Source organism: Solea senegalensis, linkage group LG8 (assembly GCF_019176455.1).
Source record: "Solea senegalensis isolate Sse05_10M linkage group LG8, IFAPA_SoseM_1, whole genome shotgun sequence".
NCBI classification, from domain to species: Eukaryota; Metazoa; Chordata; class Actinopteri; order Pleuronectiformes; family Soleidae; genus Solea; species Solea senegalensis.
In genome coordinates this window covers 14477096-14489285 of record NC_058028.1, presented here as the reverse complement: position 1 = coordinate 14489285, position 12190 = coordinate 14477096, and the positions used below count along the sequence as shown (strand labels likewise).

The 12190-nt window shown below is 42.8% G+C and overlaps 2 protein-coding genes across 2 annotated transcripts; one reads left to right on the top strand and one right to left on the bottom strand.

The window, feature by feature from the left end:
* Positions 1-45: 45 nt before the first annotated feature.
* Positions 46-7327, bottom strand: LOC122774013 (glutaminyl-peptide cyclotransferase-like). The gene is made up of 7 exons (XM_044033062.1): positions 6282-7327; positions 5002-5148; positions 4603-4896; positions 4056-4217; positions 3353-3452; positions 3057-3173; positions 46-1482 (listed from the first exon to the last, which is right to left on the bottom strand). Exons 1-7 carry the CDS (start codon positions 6498-6500, stop codon positions 1337-1339), a joined length of 1185 nt encoding a protein of 394 aa, XP_043888997.1. The 5' UTR covers positions 6501-7327; the 3' UTR covers positions 46-1336.
* A 168-nt stretch (positions 7328-7495) lies between these two features.
* Positions 7496-12101, top strand: LOC122773952 (ribonucleoside-diphosphate reductase large subunit). The gene is made up of 4 exons (XM_044032962.1): positions 7496-7663; positions 9033-11014; positions 11371-11559; positions 11664-12101. The coding sequence occupies exons 1-4, from the start codon at positions 7645-7647 to the stop codon at positions 11853-11855; spliced, it is 2382 nt and encodes a 793-aa protein (XP_043888897.1). The 5' UTR covers positions 7496-7644; the 3' UTR covers positions 11856-12101.
* The last annotated feature ends 89 nt before the right edge of the window (positions 12102-12190 follow it).

Genomic DNA, 12190 nt, shown 5'->3' with positions numbered 1-12190 from the left:
TGTCCTAATGGAGCAAAGTGCTACATAAAAAAGTGGAAAAATACATTTTTGATTTCAGTTTTTTTTATTGAATTATTCTGCTCAGTCTTTTATGATCATGTGTTCACATTTTGAATTATAAAATATATTAAAAATGTCTTGTTTTGTCATGCAGCTTTCTGGTACTTATTGCTTCCCGCTACACACATTTACATTTCACCTCCAAGCCCCCAGCAAACCCAAAACCATCTTCTTCCACCACCTCCTTGAAACTAGTTCTTCATATGTCCAGTACAATTCCTTTTCACTGTTTTACTTCCTGAATTTAAAGTCAATTTTTCTGGTGTGACGTAAAACAATCACAAGTACACGTCATTACCGAAATGTGACGCATCAGACATTGTACTTGGACTCATACATAGACAACACAATACAAATACGTAAAAGTAAGCATCACATGTCTGGATTAAATTCAACATAACAGTTCACAAATGGACTGTAGTGTAAGTGTACTCAGCTCACTCAGTGGATGATACGCTGGGACTCCGTTGTTAAAATGTGCCAATACTGTATGTACTGTTTTCTAGTAACGGAATCTTTCAGTGATTTTGACTTCCCACAGGTGAACCCAATCCTGAAAGATGTTAACACATGTAAACATTATTGCATCCTTTTCTCACCTCATCTTTGACCACAGAAGGCAGCATTTGTTGGATTTTCATTTTCCCATCATTAAACTGACAGAAAAAGTGCAGGATAGTCACAGAACATAATAGCTAGCAAACATAAAATGGCTGGTTGTAAAGCCAAGATGATTTTCACTCAAGTAAAGTTGTCACTGTGTGACCTGTATTCACAGCAGCTCACATTAGATTAACTCAGGTTGAGAAGTCAGTCTTTAAAAAGACATTAGTGCATCTTGATAATATACTGTAGACTTAGCAAACAAAGGCTTTTCTTTTTTTAAAGAATGAAGCAAACCTATCGAATAAGAGTGGGTTTTTTTCGTTTTTTAAATCTTCCTAGTCCTCAGGTACCATGCTCATAAGACATTACTATAATATTTTAATTAAGACTGTGTCCACCACATAAGCCCATATTTGGAAATGGGTCTTCAAATCATCCATTGTGTGTGAAACAACAAAGCCTGGCCAGTTCAGTGGAGACAATGTGTTCGGTTAAGTTAAGCTGGTGTCCAGTTGAGTACAGTTTATTTCATTGGGGGAAATCTTGTTGTGCATCTGGTCATTGATCACCAGCGAGAGGAACAGCACATGTGCTCTGGCGCAGGTTTAAAGTGAGCAGAGCTCCTCAGGCCACAGCTGTGTGGAGCACAAATATCTGTCAGAGTTTGTGTTCAGAAACCCAGGTACTCAGCCAGGAACACGGCCATGATCTTGGTCAGGTTCTCCACAGTGGGGCGGTGCATGTTCTGCTCCGTGTCGTCCAGCTTATGCCAGAACTGTGGGAAGGGAGTGGCAATGACATGCAGCACAGGAACACCTGGAGATGGAGAGGAAGGAGGAAGGTAGTGATGATGAATGACAGACACATTCAGCTCAGTAAGTGTATTCTGTATAATATGCAGAGTTCTGGACTGCTTAATGAATTATATTATATTTCTATTTATCTCTTGTGTGTCCACACAGTAGCACAGTTACAAACAAAGTACAACAAGGTTACAGACAAACAGTCAACAGCCATATACATACTTTGAAAACCAATCACCAATAAAGTGATAAACGCTTGGAAAACACACATGAATAACGCTCAGCCTCGTTTATGTGCATGGAGGAGACAGTTTGCTGCTTATGAAAACTTTATTGACAATGTATGTCGGGAAACAGTGTAAGTTTCTGTTATGTCATTTGTACAATCTGTATTTTTTCACGAGGTCACAATGTTAAAACTGAATAAGTCACAAAAAGTGTTTGTATTGTGTGAGTGGAGGAGGTTTAGGATTCCAACCCGTGGTGGGAGATGGACAGTGACATGAGTGGCAGTAAAGACGAGCCGAGAATAAATAAGGAGGTAAGAATTAACTGCACCAGAGTCTTAAACTGTAGTGACTCTGCAGGGCGGATTAAACACAGCATCATTCTGGAGGAGTTGCAGCAGTCTGGTGGCAGATGATACGGTGAATTGCAGTGCTCTAAAGCAGCAGATGACAAATACCAGGATGAACATTTTGACAGCTCTCCCCAATGAATGAGGGATGATTTTCCCCAATGCTGTGAAACATGCTGCTGCAGTGATGGTGTGATTTACCTGGCTCTCCCTCTCTAAAGCTGTTTCCCTTCAAATGTTAAGTGTTTTTTTTACCTGCATGTCTTCCCTTCTCTTTGACAACTCTCTGTCCAAAAAGCCCTGCACCTCACAATTGTGGTAAATTAGCGACACCGATTCCAGTATCAGGCACACGAGCTGCCCTTGTGTGCGTGTAAAAAAATGACTCCAACACTGCTGCACCCAATACCACTTTAGGTATCTTCAAGTGAGCTGAGCTGGTGTGCAGTGATAAGCGGAGGTGTCGCTATATCAGCAGTTTGGAAGTACTTTAATATGAGTGATGATGACAAAAGTAGAGCAGAGTGCAACCTGTGTTTTGCTAGACTGTCTCGCCTCCTCAACAATTTGTTAAAACATCTGTTCCTATACTTTTGCACACCTCAAAATCTGGTGTTCCAAAGTGACATGGTCACCCGGCGGACCAGTGGTTAGTGTGTTTCCCGAGTTTGAGACCCAATCAGAACAAGGGCTTTTCTGCAAGTTTCCCACCTTTCACCCTATGTCAGATTGGCACCAGCAGCCCTGCGACCCTCATGTGAAGGATAAAGTTGTAGGTGATGGATGGATAAGTAGAAATATGAGATAAAATAAAGGAATGGTCCTCACTCTTCCAATACTTTTGGAAGGGACTGTAAATGTTTAAACAGCGGCAATAGTATCTAATGTTGTATTTCAAGTTGCAGCATTCCCATCTTCAGCCAAGCCTAAAATCTATGCAATATTCTAAAATGAAATTCAAATCATACACAAAAAGGGATGGGGAAAATCCACTTGGTGTCATCACTCACCTCTGTGAAGGAAGGGGATGTGGTCGTCCTGCACAGGTCCAAGATACACGTCCTTCCTAAAATACGTCTGCTCTGATGGGTGAGATGTCAAAAGTCCCTGACGGTGGAGTCGCTTCTCTGAGGATGAGGGAATCAGAACCTTCATGGTCATTACACAAAAAGTACAACGACATCCATTCAGTGCAAAAAGAGCCGTTTAACCACCTTTCTAAACATTTCTTCGTATGTACAAAGATTAACACACAAACCACAAAAAAAGAGGACTTCATGAAAATGAAGTTACAGCCACTGCTCACCTGCAGCAATCAGACGGTCAAACCAGCGCGCTGTGTTGTCAAAGTGATTAGCAATCAGTGGATCAGCTCCGCCGAGTAGATCCAACAGCACAAATAAGTCCTGTGGAAAGAGGTCAGAGTTAAAAGAGAGCAGTCGGTGGTCAAAAGTGGCAACTGAACATTGGTCCTGGCAAAATTTGTCCTATAAAAAAACTAACTTTAAAAATTCTTTTCAAACTGAAATTTGTAAAGAATTTGTAATTTAATTGTTCTGTGTTCCATGCCAATCAAACATAAATATTTGTATTCTCATAACTGTAAGCTCTCATCCCTGTATCAGAGTATGGTAATTAATATTTTTGATGGCATCTCCTGTGATAATGCAGCGACATCTTGTTTCAAATTCTCTGTATACCAAAAGAAAAATCGTGTTATGAGGCTTGACTTTTAAAAATTAATTCAACAATTTGAACCAAATTGTTCAGCCCTACTTGATACAACATCGCATGTCGATGAGACACTAGTGCTTAGTTACACAACTACAAGAGACAGTGCAAGATTAAGATGCTGTCCATCATAAGAAGAAATTTAAAATGTGCTGTGTGCTGTCTGCTAAATATGACATAATCTTATGTAATGCCGCTTGTGTGTGGATCAGGATGTGTGGACCACCAAAGAGGATGGATGTGTTTATTTCTGGAAAACGCAAACATGGCTTTCTCACCACAGCCTGGATCATGGTGGTGTGTGAGGAAGCAGCGGGGTAAGGCGTGTTGGCCATACGCTCCGCCAGATGCCGAGAGCCATACAGCGAGTCTGTGGCGGTCCACTCTTCAAACGACTCCTCGCCATCAAAGAACACGAGCTGAAGGGTGACTGGAGGTTTCTATGAGACAAAGGGAGGAAGTCAAATGAGAACGCACTTTTGCAAAAAGGATTAACGGAGTCCTTTCTCTCTTCCTGCAGGGGTGTCGCAATGTGTCTCTTCTTCTTATCTCAAACTATGGAAAGCACACCCTCTGGAAAGACAGTGTGATACAAAAATAACCGCTGCACTCAATACACCAGGCTAGAGTCAGCATTTTCTATCCTAAACTGCAGCTGCAGCTGCAGCGGCATAACATGAGAGAATAAGGGGAAAAAAGGTAATATTCTCAGATCTGTGAAAGAATATGGAAAGTATTAAACAACTACTTATATAATTCCACCAATAGTAAACTAACGGACAGCTGCTCCAGGGTAGAAAAAAACTAATTAAACACAGTGTATACCTGCTGTTTGAATGATCTAAGCTGGGCGTCCAGAGAAGTGGCGAGCTCCAGGATCATTGCACATGGCACTGCTGAGTCACTCGCGCCTACAAACACCTTCTCTGGGGCCCGAGGATCTGGGGGCAGCAGCTTGGAGTCATAGTGGCAGGCAAGGAGCAGCCTCCGCGGTGCTGAAGGGTCCAGAGTAGCTACAATGTTAGTAAAAGCGACCAGGCCTCGAGGGGTTGAAGACCGGAAGGAGTCTAGCTCTATGGACCAGCCGGCCGACTGCAAGGATATGGTGGAGGTGATGTGCTGAGAAAGAACAGAAGAAGAGGTTTGATTAAAGATAAAGGAAGAACAAAGTAATTGAATATACATCGACTGTTTTTTTCCCCCCTCACACACACACACACACACCTGCTGTACAATCAGACTGCCCTCTGTCCCCGGGAGCCGCTCTATCAGGATGGGCCTCATGTACGTTTCCCACAGACGACTGCCGTCCACCTGAGAGGCCAGACGGCGGATCTGAGCCGGTGAACACTTACTGGGTTTGTGGGACAACTGGACAAGAGACAGCAAGATCAACAAAATCTTGTGAGCAAAGAATTAGGCAGCGAGTAAAATAACAGCATGATGTTTTTTGTCTTTTAGACTCTTGGTTAGATGCATCATTTTGGGAACTGCATTATGCTTTATGTGCTTTTATAAAAATGTTTAACTGCAACAATTATTAACCAATTATCAGTCAATTACTAAATTATTCGTCAACTATTTTGCCAACTGATTAATAACCTTTGAGTGTGTTTTTTTTTGAATGGTGCACCAACACAGCCTATTTAGCCAAATGTAATCATTAGTCATATCGGCAGATCTTGGTGTGTGTGTCGATATCCGATTATACATTTTAAAGCTAATATCTGCCGATATCAATAACATGTGCATCCCTTAAAGAAATCCATGGTTTATGGACAAAACAAGACATTTGAGAACATTATCATTTTGAAGTTTGGCAAACACTGAACTTAAACATCTGACATTATATGGATCAAATAACTAATCATTTAGTCTAGAAAATAACTGAGAGATTCATTTTCTGGCAATATGACACATGGGGTGATGAGACGATATTATGTGATATATTGGGATTCTATGAGCAAGAATCTTTTTTTCTTTATTCTTTTTTAAACTGTCATAATAAAACAACTCTATGGTCGTTGCATAAATAATACACAGTTTTGTTTGAGTAGTGAGAAGAGAGGAGGGAGGAAGAGAGAGTGCACAAAACCACTGTCAAGGACATTTTCATATCGATCGTTTTAGTGGACAAAATGAGTCAAATTACAGTTATTTACTTGCATTCCTGAACAGAAACATTAGCTTTTGTGGTTGAATGTTATGGTTGATTAATTTCTGGCTTCCCAGAGAAGAAGCCCAATGAGCCGCCTCAAATTTGGCTATAAAAATGTAAATTCAGTTTGTTATTTGCCAAATAAAAAAAAAAGTTTCTGAAAGATTTCTACACATATTTATGTTTTCTTGTTTTTATGACACGTGGTCTGATCATTGTTTTAAGTAAATTCATGTTCATCATTAGAACAAATACAGTGTGTATGTGAATCCTTGACATGTAAAGTACTTAAACAACTGTGTGTAAATCATGTTATTGTTATTCTTCCAGTCATTATTAAACTCACCCTGTCTTTGGTCAGGTCCACAGCTGGTGTGCGGTTCACATGTGCACTGGTGCTGTCTTTGGACAGATAAACTCCCAGCACTAGAGTCAGCACCAGAATCCCGAGGAGACACAGCAGCAACACCCGGGCCCGAGGCATTCGAACGCGCTCACAACCGGTGAAGGAGCCGCTGCCGTTGCTCTGCTGCAGCGGCTTGTACCGTCGACTTGACCTGGGCATGACTGAGATACAGCCGCTCTCCAAGGGGAAGTGTAGTAACCACACAGAGCACCGAGGAAGGGAAACTCACACCGGAAGCGGACTAAAGAGTCTTTACCACAGTGTGTAGACCAGTTTATAAACAAAATGATCCATCCTTCGCTGGGAAACGTCCGCACACTGTGGTGCTCATCCTCCTCCGTGGGCTCAGTGGTCACCGCACAGCAGATGTCAGCGCTGCTGTGATCCCGAACATTTATGAGGCATTTTCTGAATGGTGCACCTACACAAACGTGCAGATACTAACTAATTTGTCCGCTCATACAGCCAATGAACGATAAAAGAAACGTGCATCGACGTGATCAAACAGAGAACTTGTGACAACTCATCAGATGTTTCGCCAGCTGTTCCGTTCGCAGTCTCTCAATGGCGTAAATAAGCTCCTCCTGACCAACCTTCTGCTGTTTTAACGCGGCTGGCACATGACGTTGATGCCCTCTTTCGCCACCTGTTGAATGGGAGGACAAACGACAGTAACAAGGATCTGGCTATTATAGACACAGATTAGATCACAGTAACAGTAAAAATAAGGAGTAAACATTTATAATAATCACAAGTTACATTTTTGATTTTGGTGCCTATTTGTTTCCCAGATATATTAGTGTGTGTGTGTGTGAATAAGTGAATAAGAGGCATTAACTTGTAGAAAGGGGCTTTATGAAGTTCAGTCCATTTCCTCCAATATGGCGGCGACGTCGACGTACGATTCAGCGCTCAGTGCGGCGTCTACGTATATATTTCTATATATGTATATATATGGTGACATGACCTACAGTTCTCTGCCCCGCCAGATTTTAAGAACGGAAGCGGAAGTGGCGTGTGTGTTACAACGCATACTCGCATTCCGATTAGTCTGCACAGACGAAGTCACCCCTTGTCTCGCCACTGATTGGGCAAACGGTCCATCAATCTCGACTTCCGACGCGGACGTTTCCGTACAAAAGCAGCTTTCGCGGGATTTTCGGGAGTCGTTCCCGCGTTGTCCTGTGAGTCGGACCGGACTCTATTTGCTGCTGCACACCGAGACACCGAGGACAGTTTGGACGTAAAGCCGTAGAGCTGCTGTTTTTCCCCGGGAGACGAATACACACCACACCGCGGCAGCATGCACGTGATCAAGCGAGGTGATTCTATGTTGTTGTTGATAATATTGACAGGCGTCTGTTAGCTTCAGTGCTACACCTGTGTTCTTTATGCGCAGCTTCCAGGAACAACGTAAACTCACTGTTAAGTGAGTGTTTGTGTTGAATTATTAAAATGTAAATGTATGACTATGTGTTTTAAGGTCTTTATTGACGTTGTTTATAGTCATGACGAGCAATTATCACAGTTGGCGCCAAAATGCTAAGTTATTGTCCCCCATTGTGCACACAACGTGGACAGTGTAAGAAGTAACCCTTTCAATCTTCATAGCTCGTCTGTAATATGTCACAGTTATCTGTACGTTACTTGTTCTTAGTTAAAAATAAGAGAGACAGATAACCATTCTTGTGTTTAGTTTTCTTTATTGTGAATATGAGCAATTAAAATATCACTATCCATGATTACAGATTGAGATATCTACAATTCAATTTTGGTAGTAAGTAACTGCCAGACATCTTCAATTCCCTTTTCTAGCAGTCAGGATCAGGGCTGAAATGATTACTCGATTAAGTGATGACATTATTAATCTATTTAGATATTAGATTAATTGGTGTGTGTCTTAAATGCGACTGTTTTCTGGTTTCTTTGCTCCATAAAACAAATGAATCATTAAAAAGTGAATCATTTTGGTTTGTGGACAAAACGAGACATTTGAGAACATTATTTCCAGATTTATTTCAACATTTTCTGACAATTAATTGCAAAAATAAGATAGTCAGGATTAAATCTGGAATTATAGATGGTCATAACTCTTTAAAAACATTTGTTATTTGTCCCTAAGAAAAATGAAGTGGATATCTGAAATAAATAACATAATTATAACAGTATTTCATTGAGCAGTGATCAGGACTGTAAATTCATAACGGGTCTTTAGTTGACTTGTTTCTTATGCTCTCCTCCGTTTATAGTAGGTCATATTTCCTTTGGAGTAACTGCATCACTGTGTTAAACTAGGGATGGAACAATACCTCTTTCTTTTGTCCTATACCGATATCTGTTGTTGTTGTTGTTGTTATTATTCCTTTTCCATTAAAAATCTGTAGCCCGTCACTGCACAGGAACTTCTTAACAGTGAGGTTACTGTAGTAACTAGTAGTAACTAGTATACTGAAGTATTTCTCCCAAGGTGAATAAATCCTGAATCGAGATTTATGTCTGGAACACACCGAAATTTAACGTCTACCTTCTAGCAGGTGTTTCCCAACTCTTCAGATCCCAGCACCCAAAATATAAATAATACAAGTATTATTATTGTTTTTAAATATTATAAATGGTCAGAGTTTTTAATGACTGTTCTGTATTGAATGACGGACCACTTAAGGCTGATAAATTTTTTCTTTTCTTTTTCAGATGGACGCCAGGAGCGCGTCATGTTTGATAAAATCACCTCTCGTATCCAGAAGCTTTGCTATGGCCTGAACTCTGACTTTGTGGATCCAACCCATATAACAATGAAGGTGATTCAGGGTTTGTACAGTGGCGTCACCACCGTGGAGCTCGACACTCTCGCCGCAGAGATCGCTGCCACTCTCACAACAAAGCACCCAGACTACGCCATCCTCGCTGCACGGATTGCCGTCTCAAACCTGCACAAAGAGACGAAGAAGGTGTTCAGTGATGTGATGGAGGACCTGTACAAATATGTCAACCCCCTGAATAAACGCCACTCTCCCATGATCTCCAAGGCGACCCTTGACCTGGTTCTTGAGAACAAAGACCGCCTTAACTCGGCCATTATATTTGACAGAGATTTCTCCTACAACTTCTTTGGCTTCAAGACACTTGAGCGGTCCTACCTATTGAAGATCAATGGCAAAGTGGCAGAACGGCCTCAGCACATGCTCATGAGAGTGTCTGTTGGTATCCATGAAACCGACATCGATGCTGCCATTGAGACCTACAACCTGCTGTCGGAGAAGTGGTTCACGCATGCCTCTCCTACACTCTTCAACGCAGGAACCAACAGGCCACAGCTGTCCAGCTGCTTCCTGCTTGCCATGAAGGATGACAGCATTGAAGGCATCTATGACACACTGAAGCAGTGTGCCCTGATCTCTAAATCAGCTGGAGGAATTGGCGTGGCAGTCAGCTGCATCAGGTCGACTGGGAGCTACATTGCCGGCACCAACGGCAACTCAAATGGTCTGGTCCCCATGCTGCGGGTTTATAACAACACGGCACGGTATGTCGACCAGGGTGGCAACAAGCGCCCTGGGGCCTTCGCCATGTACTTGGAGCCTTGGCACTTCGACATATTTGACTTCCTGGAGCTGAAGAAGAACACTGGGAAGGAGGAGCAAAGAGCCAGAGATCTTTTCTATGGAATGTGGATCCCCGACCTGTTCATGAAGAGAGTAGAGGACAACCAAGAGTGGTCACTGATGTGCCCGAACGAGTGCCCCGGGCTGGACGAGTGCTGGGGGGAGGAGTTTGAGAAGCTCTACACTGAATATGAGAGGGAGGGCAGGGTCAAGCGAGTGGTGAAGGCTCAGCAGGTGTGGTACGCCATCATTGAGTCGCAGACAGAAACGGGTACGCCGTACATGCTGTACAAAGACGCCTGCAACAGGAAGAGCAACCATCAGAATCTGGGCACCATTAAATGCAGCAACCTCTGTACAGAAATCGTGGAGTACACCAGCCACGATGAGGTCGCGGTCTGTAACCTGGCCTCCCTCGCTCTCAACATGTACGTCACTCCTGAGCGGACTTTCGACTTCAAGAAACTGGCACAGGTGACCAAAGTGATCGTCAAAAACCTCAACAAGATCATAGACATTAACTTCTATCCAGTGCCTGAAGCAGAAAAGTCCAATAAGCGCCACAGGCCGATAGGCATTGGTGTCCAGGGTTTGGCAGACGCCTTCATTCTGATGCGTCATCCATTTGAAAGCCCCGAAGCTCAGCTGCTCAACATCCACATCTTTGAGACCATCTACTACGCTGCCCTGGAGGCCAGCTGCGAGCTGGCTGCAGAGCTGGGCCCCTATGAGACGTACGAAGGCTCTCCCGTCAGCAAGGGCATCCTCCAGTACGACATGTGGGAGAAGACTCCCACCGACATGTGGGACTGGAAGCTGCTGAAGGAGAAGATCGCCAAGCACGGCGTGCGGAACAGCCTGTTGCTGGCTCCGATGCCCACGGCCTCCACCGCCCAGATCCTGGGCAACAACGAGTCCATCGAGGCCTACACCAGCAACATCTACACCCGCAGGGTCCTGTCGGGAGAGTTTCAGATCGTCAACCCCCATCTGCTCAAAGACCTGACGGAGAGAGGCCTGTGGAGCGAAGACATGAAGAACCAGCTGATCGCTCACAACGGATCCATTCAGGTAATGTGTTGAGTTCACATCACAGGCAATAATGAGTCGTTAATTTCATAATTGTTCCAGCTTTTCAAATGTGAGGATTTATTGTTGTTCCCCTTATGACGGTAAACTATGTTTTTTTTTTTAACAAAATGAAACCTTTGCTAACATCCATAATGCCCATAATCTTCCAAAGCCATTTTAAACATTAAATTATAAATCAGAATATATAAGTTGATTGATTGAGAAAATGACGTTAGTTGTGATCAAATGTAACTGAATTGCACAAGATGAGTTGAAAAAGCAGAAAGCCCTCATGTGTGTTTTTTTTTTAGAAGCTCAAATCAAAAAAACTGATTTTGTTTATTTTATTTGAACAGAACGTTAACGAGATCCCAGACGACCTGAAGGAGCTCTATAAGACAGTGTGGGAAATCTCCCAGAAAACCATACTGAAGATGGCTGCCGACCGCGGCGCCTTCATCGACCAGAGCCAGTCTCTGAACATCCACATCGCTGAGCCAAACTACGGCAAACTGACCAGCATGCACTTCTTCGGCTGGAAACAGGTAAGATGCGGCACCTGCGGGAGAAATGAGAAAGAAAGCAAATAAAAGTGAATGATTAAAGAATAGAGAGCTAACTGCTCTGTTATATCTTGTCCTCACTGTAGGGCCTGAAGACAGGAATGTACTACCTGAGGACAAAGCCTGCTGCTAAACCCATCCAGTTCACCCTCAACAAGGAGAAGCTGAAGGAGGCTCTGCCTGCCAAAGCCTCGGAGCAGGAGGCCAAAGATCGCAACACTGCAGACATGGTTTGTTCTCTGGAGAACAGAGACGAGTGTCTCATGTGCGGATCCTAAACTTTTTTTTTTCCTTGCTCTCTCGCCACCAAATCACACTCTAAACCTGCTAAAGCTTGAGGTTCAATCTCGGCTCTGACTTGATGTTAAAACTCTGGATGACGGGACTTAACTTATGAAAGTGCTTCCATTATGACAGTTCACACGTTTTTCTGTTCATCATTGTATAGTATTTACTGATTGACGTACCTACTACAAAATGTATTTTATGTGAATGGCTTTGTCATAGAAAATAAAAGTTTTATATGCAAAATTGTGTCTTTTTTGTGCGATGAAAACAAAGTAGCTAAAACAAAAACTAGTGCATGGCAGCAATTCAAGTTCTATCAACGTTA